This window comes from Macrotis lagotis, chromosome 1 (genome assembly GCF_037893015.1).
Source record: "Macrotis lagotis isolate mMagLag1 chromosome 1, bilby.v1.9.chrom.fasta, whole genome shotgun sequence".
Classification (NCBI taxonomy): domain Eukaryota; kingdom Metazoa; phylum Chordata; class Mammalia; order Peramelemorphia; family Peramelidae; genus Macrotis; species Macrotis lagotis.
In genome coordinates this window covers 915,698,813-915,713,542 of record NC_133658.1, presented here as the reverse complement: position 1 = coordinate 915,713,542, position 14,730 = coordinate 915,698,813, and the positions used below count along the sequence as shown (strand labels likewise).

The following is a 14,730-nucleotide window of genomic DNA, read 5'->3' as shown; positions in this document are numbered from 1 at the left end:
AACTCATAAAAGGCTCATGTTCCAGAACACCCTGAAGGTCTCTCTTGTTTTGTCCTTTTTGTTGTTTTGTTTTACAAGGCAATGGGGTTGAGTGACTTGCCCAAAAGTGTCTGAGGCAAGATTTGAACTCAGGTCCTCCTGAATCCAGGGCCAGTGCTCTATCCACTGTACCACCTAGCTGCCCTTGAAGGTCTCTCTTAAGAACTTTGGAATTGATTGCAGCATGAGAAACACTGGCCAGGACTGTCCAGCATGAGATGCCCCCAACAGAGAGACCACAGTTCTCTATGAGCAAGGCAGAATGGAAACAGGTCAAAGGAAACAGGAGATGTGCAAGTCTAGTGTGCCCACCCCAGATGTCCTCATGAACCATTTGTGCCTGACCTGTGGCAAAGCAGTCCAAGGTCCTTTTGGTCTAATCAACCACAGTTGAACACACTGTAACTCGTCTCTAACATAGTAAGGTCATTTTGGTTTTTTCCGAGAACCAGGACAAGAACCCAGCTTTGTATGAGGCATTATCATTCCCCTTTTACAGATGAGGAATCTGAGGCTGAGAGGAGATGAGAGACGAGGTTTCATGGACTCTGATTCCAGTGCTCTATATACTGTGCCATCCAGAGCCATCTCTCTTAGGGAAGAAAAGGAGGGAGAAGAAAGAGGGAGGGAAGAAAGAGAGAATCTAAGAAAGGAGAAGAAAATAAAAACTGCAAAGGGCGAAAACCTAGAGCTACTCACTTCCTGTTTTATTTCTGTTTCCTCTGCCACAAAGAATGCTCTTTGCACTAGAAATAACAAAACAAAAATGACTCACAGTGAGTTGCTCCCCAAGATAAGGAGATAATAAGAGAAGCCCCAACTGCTCTGGGACGGTTCAAGTCTCCTGGCCCATATGAACTCCATCCTTGCATCCTAAATGAACTGACAGTTATTATGCTGAGTCATTGTCAGAGACAGTTGAAAGATTTTGAAAAATGGGAAGGTGGCATAAGATTACCAAAGGGTAAATGTTGTCCCCCTTTTTTTTCAGAAAAAAAGAAAAGAACACAGTGAGTTTGATTCCTAGGAAAGTTCCAGAAGGGTTTATTAAAGGAATGGTCGTCAAACATTTAGAAAGGAAAGCAGTGGCTCCAAAGAGCTAACCTGGCTTCAGCCACACAGATGATGCCAGACCAACTTCATTTTCATTTTTGGCAGTATTCCAAACTGAGGAAATGCTGTGGATTGCACTTGGCTGGGCAAAGATCTTGGTACAATATCTCCTAGTATTCTTAGGGAGAAGCTGGGTCAGATGATAATGAAATCAGATCAATTCAGAACAAGTTGGATGGCAGGAGTCAGAGTAGTCCAATAACCCATAATAACAGTGTAGTGTCATGTGGCGGGAGGTCTCCAGTGGAGAGTCTCCATCCCCTGGATCTGTGCGGGTCCTGCACCGTTGAACATTTTTATGACCAACTCAAATGCAGATACTGATGGTCTGCTCATTAGATTGATTAGATACCACTAAGCTGGGTGGGAGAGCTTACCTACTGGAAGGCAGAGTCAGATCTTGAAGGGCTGAAGCCAATAATATAAAATTTATTCAGCAGAAATGTAAAGTCTTCCAAAATGGGATAAATCATGGACTTCTCCAGGACAAGTTTTAAGAAGTACAGTTAGCGTTCTGAAAAACCTCTGGGATTTTAGTAGACTGCAAGGTGAATATGAGTTGGCAGTGCCATGCTCCTACCAATGTGATCATGACGGCAGGATGCATTAGAAGGGCAAAATTTCCTGGATGAGGAATACGACAGACCCATGGCTCTAAGCTCTTAGTAGACAGCTCATAGGATTCTGTTTCTGGGCATCATGGGTTTGTGCTCCAGGATCCCTAGATTTCTTTATCCCTGGGGGGTCCTTTACAGAGATGATGGCTCATTATTTTTTGTATCTGCTACAGTGAGGATCATATTGGTACTGGGGTTGGTCACTGACCAGGACAGATTCTGAAGTCTCCTCCAATCTTGGATTCTGTAGTTTTGTCTCTCGCTTTCCTTCTATCTGTCTGGCCATTCCTTCCCAGTCCCCTTTACTGACTCATCATTCATATCATGCCCATTACAATGGGAATATCTTACAGCTCTGTCCTGGATCCTCTTTCCTTCCACACTTTCTTGTTTATCTCATTAACTCCCATAGCCTCGATGACCTACAAACAAACCCAAAGCTATTCTCCAATGGTAAGTGATTAAGAGCTCTGACAAGCAGTTTCTAAAAGAGGAAATGCAAACTGCTAACAACCACAGAAAGAACCAAAGCTCTAATATTAATAGAAATGTACGTTTTTTAAAGCTCAGAGGTGTCATTTCACTTCCATAGGATTGGCAAAGCTGACACAATGAGAAAATCACAATCCTAAGAAAGACACATGAATACCCTATGGGTAGAGCTATGACATGGTTGGGAATCCAACCAAAGAAGGTGCTAGAAGGATGGTGCCTTCTGGCCCAGTGAAACTACTACTAGACAGAGCCCCCAAACCAGTGAAAGGCCTCCCATACCTACATTATTTACAGCAAAAGTGGGCCAAAGCGAAGCATGGAAGCCTAGTGGGCGTTCATTCCCCAGAGAGGGTTGACCCAATGAAAGGACCTGTGTGAAGTCAGCAAAGTACTCATGGAGCTCCTGCTTTGTGAAGTACAGTAGAGTAGCATTGTATCATTAGAAATTGAAGAAATGATGAATTCAGGGAACCTAGTATCTGTCCTTTCCATGGATCAGATTCCCACATCTCTGTCATCAACTTTTGTTTTTTCCTGAGTTTCAGACCTACTGGGTTGAGTCAGATCCTGAGTTGAGATCCCAACTCTGTTCTTTACTAATTGTGAGACCCTGATCTTCCCTTTGCTTTCTGGAGCCTCAGTTTCCCCAGCTGTAATATAAGGAGATTGGACTCAGTGACCGCTCTAGATCTACAAGCATAGACAGAACACAGGGCCTAGATAGTCAGGGATAAAATCAAGGGTGCAGTTAGGGATGAAGGTAGAGTCAGCAGAACGGGGAACTTCCTGAGTCACAGGACTGGTTGCCCTAGCTTACAAGGAAACATGTCTAAAAGGCACAGGGCAAGCCAAAAGGGGAAATGAGCCACTTGGACCAATTTATCTCTTTGTGAGAACTACCAGGGACCCCAGCTCTGCACAGAAGTGAAGCAACCTTGGAGAAATGCTCAGATCCTTGGCTTCAGAGACCCAGCTCTTTCCATTGGACTTCACTGAAGCAGTTAATCAGTTGATCGTTAATTGATGAACAAACATTTATTAAGTGCCTCCTGGCTACCAGACTGGACAAAGAAAGGGAAGGAAAGGGAAGGGAAGGGGGAAAAAGGGAAGGGAAGGATATGGAAAGAAGGGACTAAGATCTATACAAATATGTTCAATCCTTAACCTTGCTATTATTGTCCCCATTTTACAGATGAGGAAATTGAGGCAAGCAGAAGCTAAGTGACTTGCCCAGGGTCATACAGTTAGTTAAGGGTCTGAGATTGGATCTGAACTCAGGTTTTCCTGACTCTTGGTCCCCCACTCTTTTTACTGTGCCACCTACCTGCTTTTGGTTGTAGGGAAGAGCTGAGGTCTGTTGGGAACATATTGGGTTTAAGACGTCTCTGGAACATCCAATGGGCAGTTGGAAATGTAAGACTGGCGGTCAGGAGAGAGACTGAGGAAGGGCTGGTCTGTGGGCAGGTGGCTAGTAGATACTAGGAGAAAGAAGCAGGAAGCCCCAGGCAGAGACCAAGAGAATGGATGTAGACAGATGATGGGCTTGGAGATCTTGGTGGTGATTCCCGGACTCCCATGGAGAACCTTGTCCAGAGAGTACAGAGCTCGGAGAATGGGCAATCTAAGCTCCATCCTAAAGGGAGAAGACAGAAATGGTATTCCGTTTCACACGGCAACCCTTTATTAAGCACAGGAAATGCCGGGACAACACAAATTCTGGCCTGTAGGAAGCTTTCGTTCTCTGGAGATGAGGTGTGGCAGCAATGGAGGGAAAAGAGCTGATAAATACAATAACCAATGGAGAGATGTGGGAGAAGATAACAGGGGAGGTAATCTGAGGATTCAGGTCATAGAGGACCCAGGGGGAGAGGAGAGGAAGATGAGAGAAAAGAACCAGAAACAGCAGGAGAGGGAGAGAGGTTCTGAGCTGGGTGGGCTGGGGCCCAACTAGGCTGGAGGCCAGGGTCACCATCAGCTTGAGGTATGATCAGGGTGGATGGTTCTGCCCCATGGCAGACCATAGGTAGACAAGCCAAGCAGCAGGCTGGCAGGACAGAGATCCTCAGCTTTGAGCAGCCAACCCTTCGGGATAGATGGGGCCCCAGAATCTCCAGGGCCGCTCCGCTCAGCCCATGGGGTGTCCTGGGAGCTCCTGGCCTGCTCTACTTCCATTGTCAGGCTGCCCAATAGGACAGGGTCAGAAACTCAAGGACTTTCAAAAAGGACTTGCTTCCAGGACTCCCCGTGACCTCAGCAGAGCTAGAGAAAGGGTGAGGGTCCTCTTCTCCGGGGGTTCTGAAGCTTGCAGCCCTTGGGGCTATGCTGCTTTTTGCAGTCCCAAGGACTCTCCCATGGCCTCCTCCACACCCCAACTCTTAGGAACAGTTGGTCTTGCTTCATTCAATTGCTTCTTTCTTCCTTGCCGCCTTTCAGCTCCTCAACCCAATTGGCCCCTCTCCATGGCTAAGGACTTTCATGTGTGGTCACCTCTTCCTGCCCCAACATAACTGTTGATCTCGTTGCTCCTTCCCATCACCCCCTAGGCACCCCCAAAGCTGTCCTGAGCCCACTTCTCCCTCTACACTCAATTTTGGGGTTTATCCAATCCCCCATATTATGCATTGTCATATCTAGTCTGTCTCCCTTGTACTCCAGGTCCACATCTCCAGTGTGTGTTGGTGTCCCAGAGAGGATAGAAGCTGCCCCTCTGCCCCCTCCACAGCCTTCCCTTCTCTGTCCTCCAGGTCCACAGGCTGGGCTCTTGACTCCTCCCTCCCTCTGGGCATCATGTCTGATCTCTGCCTTTTCTCTCCAGTCAGCCAGCCCCTACCCACATTCAGCCCTCCATCGTCTTCCTCCTGGAGCATTAGTGTCACCTCCTTCCACTACCCACTGGGAAAACAGTGTGAAGGTGGAACCATCAGTAGCTACCTGGCCTGGCATCCCAGGAAAACTGGTCTAGGGTCTGTTTCCCCTCCTCAGCTGTTGCCAAGCTCCACACCATAGCCATTTCCTCCTCTTAGGATCCTTCAGTCTCAGGTCCAGTACCACCTGCCCCTCCTGACCAGCGCTGTCTCCTCAAACAACTGCCATTCACTTAACTGCTGTCCTGTGGTCTTCTTGCCTCAATAGTACAAAAGCTACCTGAGGACATGTTTCCTCCCAGTCATCCCCATGAACCCTGAGAGCCCAGAGCCAGGTTTCAGCCCCAACTTAAGACAAGAGTTCTTCCAAATAAAAACCATTTTATTTTAGAGTGAGTTGGGGGAGGCAAAGCAGTCCCCCTAGGCTGCCATCTGTGAGGAGTCCAGGTCCTCCTGCTCAGGAGCAAGCTGTCTGCAGGGGCATGGAGATCATCAGGGTCTAGAAGAAAGACAGTAGGCAGTGAAGACCCAGGCATGGCTGGGGCCCAGCCCGTCCCTCTCCCAGGCTGGCCCACCTTGCTCTTCTGGTTGAAGGCGGCTCGGCACTGGTCCTGGTTAATATCGTGGGGGAGGAAGATGTCCATGTGGTAGGGGGTTCCTGGCGGCCCCAGGACCAGTCGGTCCCCACCGAGCTGAAGTGAGAGCTGGCGGACAGAGGTCTGGAAGGGAGAGAGAGCTTCAAAGCCAGGCTCCCTCTTCCTTAGCACCCTCTGGCCCACTGGCTCCAGACACTTACCACTTTGGGCAGGACCACCTCAGCCAACAGCAGGTCTGGGGCCTCCAGCCAGAGCCTCAGAGAAGGATCCTCAGGGCTGGGCCTTGGGAGAGAGGGAACAATCAATCAAGCATCTAGCAAATGTCTCCTGAGATACAAAGGCAAAGAGCAAACCTTCCCTGTCTGCAAGGAGCTTAGGCTCTCTTTTTTAATCCAAACAAAGCTCCACCTGCCTAAAGAGAACAAAAATCCCCATTGTAAACTAGATGGCAACACAGAGAATAGATGGGAACAGAAGCAGGGTGGAGAGGAGGAGGTACAGGAAGGCCCAGGGCCCCTGAAGACGCAGGGCCCCCCCCCCCCAGGCACTCTCACCCATCTCCAAGCTCCTGGATGGTCGGCGGCCGTGGCTGGCTCTGGGTACGGATGTTCTGCTGGGAGATGGAACCCAGGAAGGGCCGGTATTTCAGTAGGCGCCACTCTGTGGGCAGTGAGGAACGGGCATCAGCAAGCCATGCCTGACCTCCCCAGAGCCCTGCCAAGCTCCAGACCCACAACTCTGAAGATGGCCTCACCTCGGCTGAGCTGGGTTCCATATTTGTCCTCTAAACCCTCCATGGCCACCGTGACAAAAAACTCTAAGAAGAAGTCATTACTCTGGGGAAAGATGGGGAGCCGGCCCTCACAGCCTGAACCCTTCAGGCTCCTGCCAGAGCACTACCCTCAGCCCTTCTCCTGATCCAGCCTAGTCCCTGACCCCCCTCAAATCCCATTGCCACACTTAACCCCAATGCCTTGCAAAAAAAAAAAAAATCCCATTGCCAGACACTGCCCTGGCTCATCCTGGCCCCCTAGACCCCAAACTCCTACAGCTCCACTGGCTTCACCCCCTGCCCAGCCACCCCACCTCTTCCCAGACTCCCAGCAGCCCCTCGCCCATACCCGGAGCTTCTTATAGAAGTCAGTGTTGATGGCGACGTCGTATGCCGTGCAGCCGTTTCCTCCTAACAAGGATGAGCGAGGCAGATGCTGAGGGAAGCCTGGGATCTCTCACCTCCCTCCCACTAACCCTGACCACAGGCCCCAGAGGGATGCCAGGAGACCCCAGAGAGAAAAGGGGAAGCGAAGAAGTGGGTCAAGTCTGGGACATAGGAAGGAAGACAGTAAAACAGAGGCTACAGGTGACAAAGACAGAGATGGAGAGAGGACCCCACCTGGCCAGAGACAGACAGGTGGCAACTAGAGATAGACCGGGAAGAGTAGGGAGTACCAGTGTGGCAGTGTCTGAGGCTGGGGGCTGGGAGAAGCCAGATGGGCCTGGGGGGAGGGGCTGGGAGTGCCAGGGCGGCAGTGCCCGGCAGGCTGGCCCACCTCGGTCCAGCTCGGTGTGGGGCTCTCCCAGGCTCATGGGGATGCGGAAGGCGGCCTGGTCGCCCTCCAACACACACAGCAGCTCCTGCTCGCTCAGGTCGGCCGGGGCGGGGATGGCGTCCGACTGGCACACGTTGATGAAGACCTTGCCCTCGGGGGAGCGCGTCTTGACACAGAAACCTGCAGGGGACCAGGCCAGGGTGGTGAGGGGGGCTGCAGGGCCGGGTCTGGCCGGTGAGGGGGGGCTGCGGGGCCGGGTCTGGCGGGTGAAGGGGCTGCGGGGCCGGGTCTGGCGGGTGAGGGGGGGGGCTGCGGGGCCGGGTCTGGGCAGTGAAGGGGCTGCGGGGCAGGGCCAGGGCGGGTCTGGCGGGTGAGGGGGCTGCGGGGCCGGGCCAGGGCGGTGAGGGGGCTGCGGGGCCGGGCCAGGGCGGTGAAGGGGCTGCGGGGCCGGGTCTGGCCGGGTCTGGCGGGTGAAGGGGCTGCGGGGCCGGGCCAGGCCGGGTCTGGCGGGTGAAGGGGCTGCGGGGCCGGGTCTGGCGGGTGAGGGGGTCGCGGGGCCGGGCCAGGCCGGGTCTGGCGGGTGAGGGGGCTGCGGGGCCGGGGTCTCCCCACCGCTTACCGGCCTTGGGCTGGATCTGCCTGGAGTCGGGCATGGGCGACTGCGCGTCCAGGATCTTCTGCATGGCCTGGCGGGCACGGAGCCGGGGTCAGGGCCGGGTGCCCCCCCGGGCGCCCCCCGCCCCCACCCCGCCCCGGGCCCCCCGGCCCACCTGCAGCAGCATCTGCTCACACAGGCCCCGGCTCTCCTCCTCGGCCTCGGCTCGGGCCTCCTCCCGCAGCTCGGCCGCCAGCAGGGAGCCGTCCCGGCCGGGGGCGGAGGCCATGGCCTCGGGGGTCCTCCCGCCGGCCGGCCGGCAGATGCCCGCGCGGCCCTCGGTCCGGGCCCGGGCTCGGGTGCTCGGACTTCCGGGGGCGGGCCGCGCCGCCCGTCGCCAAGGAAGCCGCCCCCCGCCTCCTTGTGTCACACTTCCGGCCGCCCCGCTTCCGGCCCGGCCCGGGAGCCAATGGGAGGAGGCGGGGCGGGCCCGGGGGCGGGGCGCGCCGGGCCGGAGGCGGCGCCGGGCCGCGCGCGCGCCAGTGTCCCGGGGCGAACCGCCGGGCTCGGGTCGGAGCGGAGCCGCGGCCTGCGGGCGGGCCGGTGCCATGGCGGCGGGGACCCAGCTGGCGTCCGGAGGGGCGCCGCACCCCCAGGACGTCTTCTACTCCCTGGAGTACGGGCCTGTGCGCGAGAGCGCCTCGCTGGCGCAGGTGAGCCCCGCGCAGGCGGAGCCGGGCCCCGGCCCGGCCCTGCCCGTCCCCCGCTCCCGGCACCCCCGGCACCCCGGCCCGGCTGTGCGCGAGAGCGCCTCGCTGGCGCAGGTGAGCCCCGCGCCCCGCCACGCGCGCCCCCCGGGCCCTCCGCCCCGCCCGCGCCCCGCTGCCTCCCGGGCGCCCCCAATTGCAGCCCTCCTCGCCCTCCCGCGCCGCTGGCTTCGGGATGCCCCCCAGCCCCGCTTGCCACCCCTGCCCCTGCCAGCGCAGCTGCCTGCCGCCTCCGGCTCGGGACCCCGGCGCGGCACAGCCCCGAGGCCACTAGACTTTGACCCCGGCCAAGGGACAGGCTCCCCGGGAGCCGCCAGAGCCTCTCCTCCCCTCCCCACCCCTGGGCCCGCGGGGTCTGGCCTGCGCCCCCTCTCTGTGGGCCCGGGCCCCCTGACACCCTCCGCAGCTGGGGATGGGAGAAGCCCGGAGCCTAACCCGGCCTCCTTTCCCTCAGGCCTGGCTGGACTCTCAGGACTTAAACCTGAGCCACTTTGTGAATGGGAGGTGGCAGAAACCGAAGGGCCAAGGCACCGTCCCTTGTAGGGACCCCTCCTCAGGTACCAGGGTCCCCCCCAGATCCCCAGCTTCCCCCTCCTCCCCACGGGACCCTTTCTGGTCCTCTGGAGTGTCCCACGCCGTCATTTGGGGGGCAGTAAGGGAGGAGTGATGGCACCCGGGGATCTGAAGAGCTCCGCGGCTAGGCGAGTTCCTAGCCAACTGCTTCCAGGCTGAGAGAGAAGATGTGGCTTTGGCTGTGGAGGCGGCTCAGCAGGCCTTCGAAGGGTGGAAACGGCTCCCTGGGGCTGCTCGAGCCCAGCACCTGACCAGGTGAGGGTGCCCCAGACTTGGCTTTTTTCCCTGCCCCTGCAGGGGGTGGTGGGAAGGGGCCTCGGGGCAGAGCCAGATCTTCCTGCCCTCTGGGGAAATGGGATAGGGACCTGAGCCAGAGGCGACACCCCCCTTCCCCACATCCCCCAGGCTGGCAGAGACCATGCAAAAGCATCAGAAACTTCTGTGGATTCTGGAGGCGCAGGCATCCGGCCGGGTGGTACGTGAGATCCGCGACAGGGATGTTCCTCTGGCCCGTCAGCTGCTGCAATACCATGCTTGCTGGGCCCAGACGCAGGAGCAGGCCCTGTCCCAGTGGGAACCCATGGGTGAGACCTCAGGACCACCCCCAGCCCCATCCCCTGGGTCTGGCCTGCCTCCGGTGGGCATGCTGCCAACCCTGCTCTCCCCTTCCCCAGGAGTGGTGGTCATCATTCTTCCTCCATTGTTCTCCTTCGTTGAGATGATGTGGAGAATCTGCCCAGCCCTGGCCGTGGGTAAGTTGGAGCCAGAGGATGAACTTTGCTGCCTCCCCCAGATTCCCAGGGTGCCCTCCTGTCAGAAGCCTCCATCCCCCTCTCCCTTATAGGGTCCTTCCATTCTCCTTAAACTTCCCTCCTCTACTCTTCCTTCCTCCCCTGCCAAACTCCTGGGGGGGGGGGACGACCAGCTTCCTTCACCCTTGCTCTCATCCTTTCCTATACCTCACAGGCCTGGTTTCCATCGTTGGCCCTAACCGACGGCCCTCCTCCTGGAGGTCACTGACAGCCTTTCCTGAGGCCTTCTACCTGGAGACCCTTCTGGCCCTCTCCCCCCACCACACTGCTATTCCTCTCCATCAGTGTCCCTTTGCGCTCAATCTTGGCCCCCCCCCAACTCTCTGTTCCTCAGTGATCTCATCAGCAACTCTGTAATCCCTTTTCGTCCCAGTCTGCATCCAGCCCTCCTCTGTCTTTGAATTCAGTTTAACCAAAGCAGCTCTGGGTTCTCTTTCCTTTTCAAAGCCTTCTCGCCTCCTAATCTCCCACTTAGTCTTGCCCTTTGGGCCTCCTGGGCTACCTGCTTTAGAACTTGTGGGTGAGGGATGGTCCCGGCTTGGGAGGGGCAGCTTGTTGACTGGCTCCCTCGCTGATTTCTGGCCTCCACACCAGGATGTACCATAGTGGTCCTTGGAGGCCCGCGCTCTCTGACCTCACTACTAGTGGCTCAGCTGAGTGAGGAGGCTGGGCTGCCTGCAGGGGTCTTCAATGTGATCACAGGAGTCACCTCTCCAGAGACCCTTCTGGCCACCCAGCCGGGTATTGCCAAGATCGCCTTCTGTGGAACTGTGGAGGTACAGGGGGCAGGGGCTAAGGGTTTGGGAAGGGCCTGGGGTCCCGGCCAGGGTGGATGCTGAACAGTTGAGCTCTTCTCCAGGAGGGCAAGGCCCTGCGGATGGCCCTGGCCGGAAGCTGTGCTGAGCTCTCCCTGAGCTTGGGCACAGAGTCTCTGATGGTGATCACGGACACCGCGGACCTGGATTCGGCAGTTGAAGGAGTGGTGGATGCGGTCTGGTCTGATGGCAGCCCGGTGAGTGACTGGGGAGCTGAAGGTTGTGTGTGGCCAAGGACGGGAGGGGCCGGAACGGGCATCTGCTTCGACATCCTGGCTGACCCACCCACTTTGGGGCTTCAGGGGGGGCTGCGGCTGCTGGTGCAGGTGTGTGAGTGGGAACGGGTCCTGTGGAAACTGAAGGCTCGCATGTGTGCGGTGCGGCAAGGCCGGAGCCTGGACATAGCCGTGGACATGGGTAGCCCCGGGGAGGCTGCCTGGGAAAAAGCCCAGAAGTACATCCAGGAAGCCCAGAGCCAAGGGGCCCAGGTGAGGAGGCTGCGGCTGGCTGGGCCAGGGATGGGGTGGGGAGAGATGAGGAAGCTAGGAACACTAGACCCAGGCCTCTGACCCCTGCTTTCCTTGGTACAGATATTCCAAGTTGGAAGTGTCCCCCCAAACAACCCCTTCTGTCCCCCAACACTGATCCTGGGTCTGGCTCCAGCAAGTCCATGCGCTCAGGCCGAGGTGAGTGGGCCCCACAGGCCCAAGGGGGTGGGGGGGCTGCAGGGCCCTGGGCTTCCTCAGTCTCCTGACTTCTCCCCCACCCATGGCTGCAGGTGCCATGGCCCGTGGTTGCGCTCTTTCCCTTCTGCACAGCAAAGGAGGCGCTGGCTCTTGCCAATGGAACCCCTCTTGGGGGCAGCGCCAGTGTGTGGAGCGAGCAGCTCACTTTGGCCCTGGACCTATCCTACAAGTAAGGAGGCCCTGGATTCCTGGCAGGCTGCTTCACCTCTGGAAAATGGGGCTCCTGTTAGCCGCTGTCTCCCAGGGGGGTGTGCTCTCTGACTTCTCACCAGGGCAGCCCCAGTCTTCCTCTGACCCTAGCAGCCAGCCAGGACCACTAGATCATCTTACCCCTCCCCCCAAATCCCCAAGTCTGTCTCTGGGGATTCCTAATTGGTTTCTGTTCTGGGCTTCCCTATCAGACTCCGAATGGGCACGGTGTGGATCAATGCCCATGGACTCAAGGACGCAGCTGTCCCCATGGGTGGCTGCAAGGAGAACGGGTCATGCTGGCATGGGGGTCCTGATGTGAGTGATCCTTGCACCCTCTTTCTCTCAGTTGCCCTCTTCTCCCCTAGGGGTTGCCCACTCCCCTAACCAGTCTCCCTCTGGCTCTGGCAGGGTCTCTATGAGTACCTGCGCCCTGCAGGCCTCCCACCCCTGCCAGGGGAGCCCTCAGAGTTCGTGGACTATGACAAGTTCGGCCTGTCAGCAGCCCCAATCATGCTGTCCGGCCCCGGCGCTGCACCAAGGACAGTCCCTCCTGCTCATGCCTCAGAGGGCGATTCCAAGGAAGATGGAGCTGGAACAGGTCTTGCCCCCACCCCTCCCTTCCGCAAGTCCATGCCGGATGGCCTCTTTCTGGCTGGCCGCTTCCAGAATCCTTCTGGCCTCTGCTCCAGGCCCATCCTGGGCTCCAACGGCCAAATCTACACCTACGTGGCTGATGGTAGTGCTAAGGACATCCAAGCAGCCGTGGAAGCAGCTCACCAGGCACTGCCCCTGTGAGTGGCCTGGTGGGAGGCTGTGGGGAGGGTGGCACCAACCCCCACACCTCCATTACCTGCCTCTGTCTTTGTTCAGCTGGTCCAGTCGGGTGCCAGGATGCCGGGCTTCGGCCCTGTGGGCACTGGCTGATGCACTGTCCCAGAGGAGCGAGCCCCTCGCCCAACAACTGATTGAGGTGATGGGTGTCGATCGGAAGGACGCCCAGGCTGAAGTGGGGCTGAGTGTGGCCCAGCTCCGGGCCTGGGGAGCGCAGATCCACGCCCAAGGAGCCAGCCTGCACGTGAGTCTCCTCATCCCTCCTGCCCCCGCCCCTCGGGGCCCCCTGTCCCTTCCATCAGCCCCTGACCCCCAGACCTTCTCCCTGCAGAGCATGGGGCACCAAGGACCGTTTCTACGCCTTCGTGAGGCCTGGGGAGTACTGGGCATAGTCTGCCCGGAGGAGCGACCCCTGCTTGCCTTTGTGTCTCTCCTCGCCCCAGCCTTGGCCCACGGCAATGCTGTCATCGTGGTGCCCAGTGGGACCTGTCCACTGCCAGCCCTCCAGTTCTGCCAGGTACTGGGCCCCACCTTTCTCTGCTGCCTGTCCCCAGAGGGCCTTTGAGCTGTGCCCCCTCCTCAGTGCCCATTTCTTCTTGCCAGGACATAGCTTGCCTGCTCCCATCCGGGCTGGTGAGCGTGGTAACAGGGGACCGAGACCACCTCACCCGCTGTCTGGCCCTTCACCAGAACATCCCTGCCTTGTGGTATTTTGGCTCTGCCCAGGTACACCCCCTTCCTGCCTGGGTCCCTGGCACCCCTTTGCGGGAGGCCTCTTGTGGAGGTGATGGCTGGCCAGGGCCAAGCTGCCCCTCGGTGACTTCAGCTTCTCTCTTTCCCCAGGGCTCCCGCTTTGTGGAATGGGCCTCAGCTGGGAACCTCAAGGCGATCTGGGTGAACAAGGGTCAGAGCCGTTCGTGGGATCCAGAGACAGAAGGAACTGGAGCTGAGCTGGGCCTTCGGGCAGCCTGTACCAAGGCTCTCTGGCTGTCTTTGGGAGACATCTGAGCCCCCGGTGCCAAAAGACCCCCAAGTCCACATCTGTCCCCTCATTGTGGTTCGCCCCCCCCCCCAATAAACAATCTGACCTAATCCAGTGTTCTTCTGAGGAGGGGGCAGGGAAGCTCGGGGTTGGTGGGGGGCTTCCTTCCCTGGTCACACTTTCAGTTCTTCTTGGACCCATCCTCCTCCTCTCCAGTGTACCCTCAGGAGCTGAGCACCCCCTGCAACCCCTTCTTGGCAGCCGAGCATCTTGATCCCTCTAACTCTGTGGGGCCTGAACCTGAGGCCCCTTGGTCTGCCCTGGACACCTCCGGCATCTCAGGGCCCTTCCTCAACTGGACCTAAGCAGATAGGGTAGTACTGGGAGGTGGGCTAGGAGGCTCAGCGTGGACAGCATAGTCCTTGGGGCTCTTAACCCCTCTGTCCCACATCCCATCATCAGCCTTTCTGTGTCTCATTCACCCGTTTTGTTAAGATCTGGGCCTGGGGACGCCAATGAGAACAAAGTTGTCCCTGCCTTTCTGGGAGCAACAGAAGGGAGTGATGGGTGACCCACTGAGAGGGAAGCACCGTGATGCATCAATGAGAGACGAACAAGAGAACTGGAAGAAGGTGGTCTTTGAGCTGAGCCCCCCCCCCCAACAAGATTCTCTAGTTTGTAGAGGACGTATACTCCTAGTATGGTGGGGGGAACAGCCCAGGCAAAGCCATGGAGGTGGGAGATATGGGATATGGAGAAGTGCTGAGACAGAGTTTATGAAAGGGAGGAAGGGATGATATGACTGGAAGGGCAAGCTGGACCAGACTGGGAGGGGCCTGGGATTTTCAATTTTTTGATTTTTAAAGTAAATTGCCAACATTAACTCCACTATCGCTTTTCCAGAGGGTAACCCTGACAAGTGTTATTTTGAAAAAGGGGAAAATAACTGATCAAGTGAAAAATTCTGAAAATACAAAGCATCACTGTATAGGGTGGGCAGAGTTTTGTGTGTGTGTTGGGGGCATTTCTATCCCTGTCATCCGAGTGGCTGTATTTCTTCAGCTCTGCTGACTTCACCCGGCCTCGGTCCAGGAGATCCTCCCAGGATCCCCAGGCCATTCTTACATTGCAGTGAGCTTCCAC

General features: G+C 57.4%; 2 protein-coding genes across 3 annotated transcripts; one reads left to right on the top strand and one right to left on the bottom strand.

The window, feature by feature from the left end:
* Nucleotides 1–5,489: 5,489 nt before the first annotated feature.
* PIH1D1 (PIH1 domain containing 1) lies at nt 5,490–8,183 on the bottom strand. Its single transcript, XM_074219739.1, has 9 exons — nt 8,045–8,183; nt 7,894–7,960; nt 7,275–7,454; nt 6,846–6,907; nt 6,479–6,560; nt 6,279–6,384; nt 5,925–6,006; nt 5,704–5,847; nt 5,490–5,627 (listed from the first exon to the last, which is right to left on the bottom strand). Exons 1-9 carry the CDS (start codon nt 8,156–8,158, stop codon nt 5,586–5,588), a joined length of 879 nt encoding a protein of 292 aa, XP_074075840.1. The 5' UTR covers nt 8,159–8,183; the 3' UTR covers nt 5,490–5,585.
* Nucleotides 8,184–8,397: 214 nt separating this feature from the next.
* On the top strand, nt 8,398–13,697 carry ALDH16A1 (aldehyde dehydrogenase 16 family member A1). Of its 2 annotated transcripts, none has more exons than XM_074219738.1 (16): nt 8,398–8,582; nt 9,091–9,193; nt 9,338–9,464; nt 9,615–9,793; nt 9,884–9,961; nt 10,616–10,797; nt 10,881–11,033; nt 11,139–11,324; nt 11,427–11,522; nt 11,615–11,751; nt 11,984–12,089; nt 12,183–12,565; nt 12,645–12,849; nt 12,937–13,122; nt 13,209–13,331; nt 13,449–13,697. In XM_074219738.1, the coding sequence occupies exons 1-16, from the start codon at nt 8,478–8,480 to the stop codon at nt 13,611–13,613; spliced, it is 2,514 nt and encodes an 837-aa protein (XP_074075839.1). In that variant the 5' UTR covers nt 8,398–8,477; the 3' UTR covers nt 13,614–13,697. The 2 variants fall into 2 exon arrangements, with proteins under 2 accessions (XP_074075839.1, XP_074075838.1); XM_074219737.1 differs by having other exon boundaries at nt 8,398–8,693.
* The last annotated feature ends 1,033 nt before the right edge of the window (nt 13,698–14,730 follow it).

Bases quoted from the DNA above. Each gene is read 5' to 3' on its own strand.
- PIH1D1 (XM_074219739.1), bottom strand. From the start codon at position 8,158: ATGGCCTCCGCCCCCGGCCGGGACGGCTCCCTGCTGGCGGCCGAGCTG. The intron at 7,961-8,044 runs GTGGGCCGGGGG...CGTGCCCGCCAG, and splicing joins GTGAGCAGATGCTGCTGCAG to GCCATGCAGAAGATCCTGGA. The intron at 7,455-7,893 runs GTAAGCGGTGGG...GGTCCCCTGCAG, and splicing joins GCAGATCCAGCCCAAGGCCG to GTTTCTGTGTCAAGACGCGC.
- ALDH16A1 (XM_074219737.1), top strand. From the start codon at position 8,478: ATGGCGGCGGGGACCCAGCTGGCGTCCGGAGGGGCGCCGCACCCCCAG. The intron at 10,798-10,880 runs GTACAGGGGGCA...GCTCTTCTCCAG, and splicing joins CCTTCTGTGGAACTGTGGAG to GAGGGCAAGGCCCTGCGGAT. The intron at 12,090-12,182 runs GTGAGTGATCCT...TGGCTCTGGCAG, and splicing joins GCTGGCATGGGGGTCCTGAT to GGTCTCTATGAGTACCTGCG.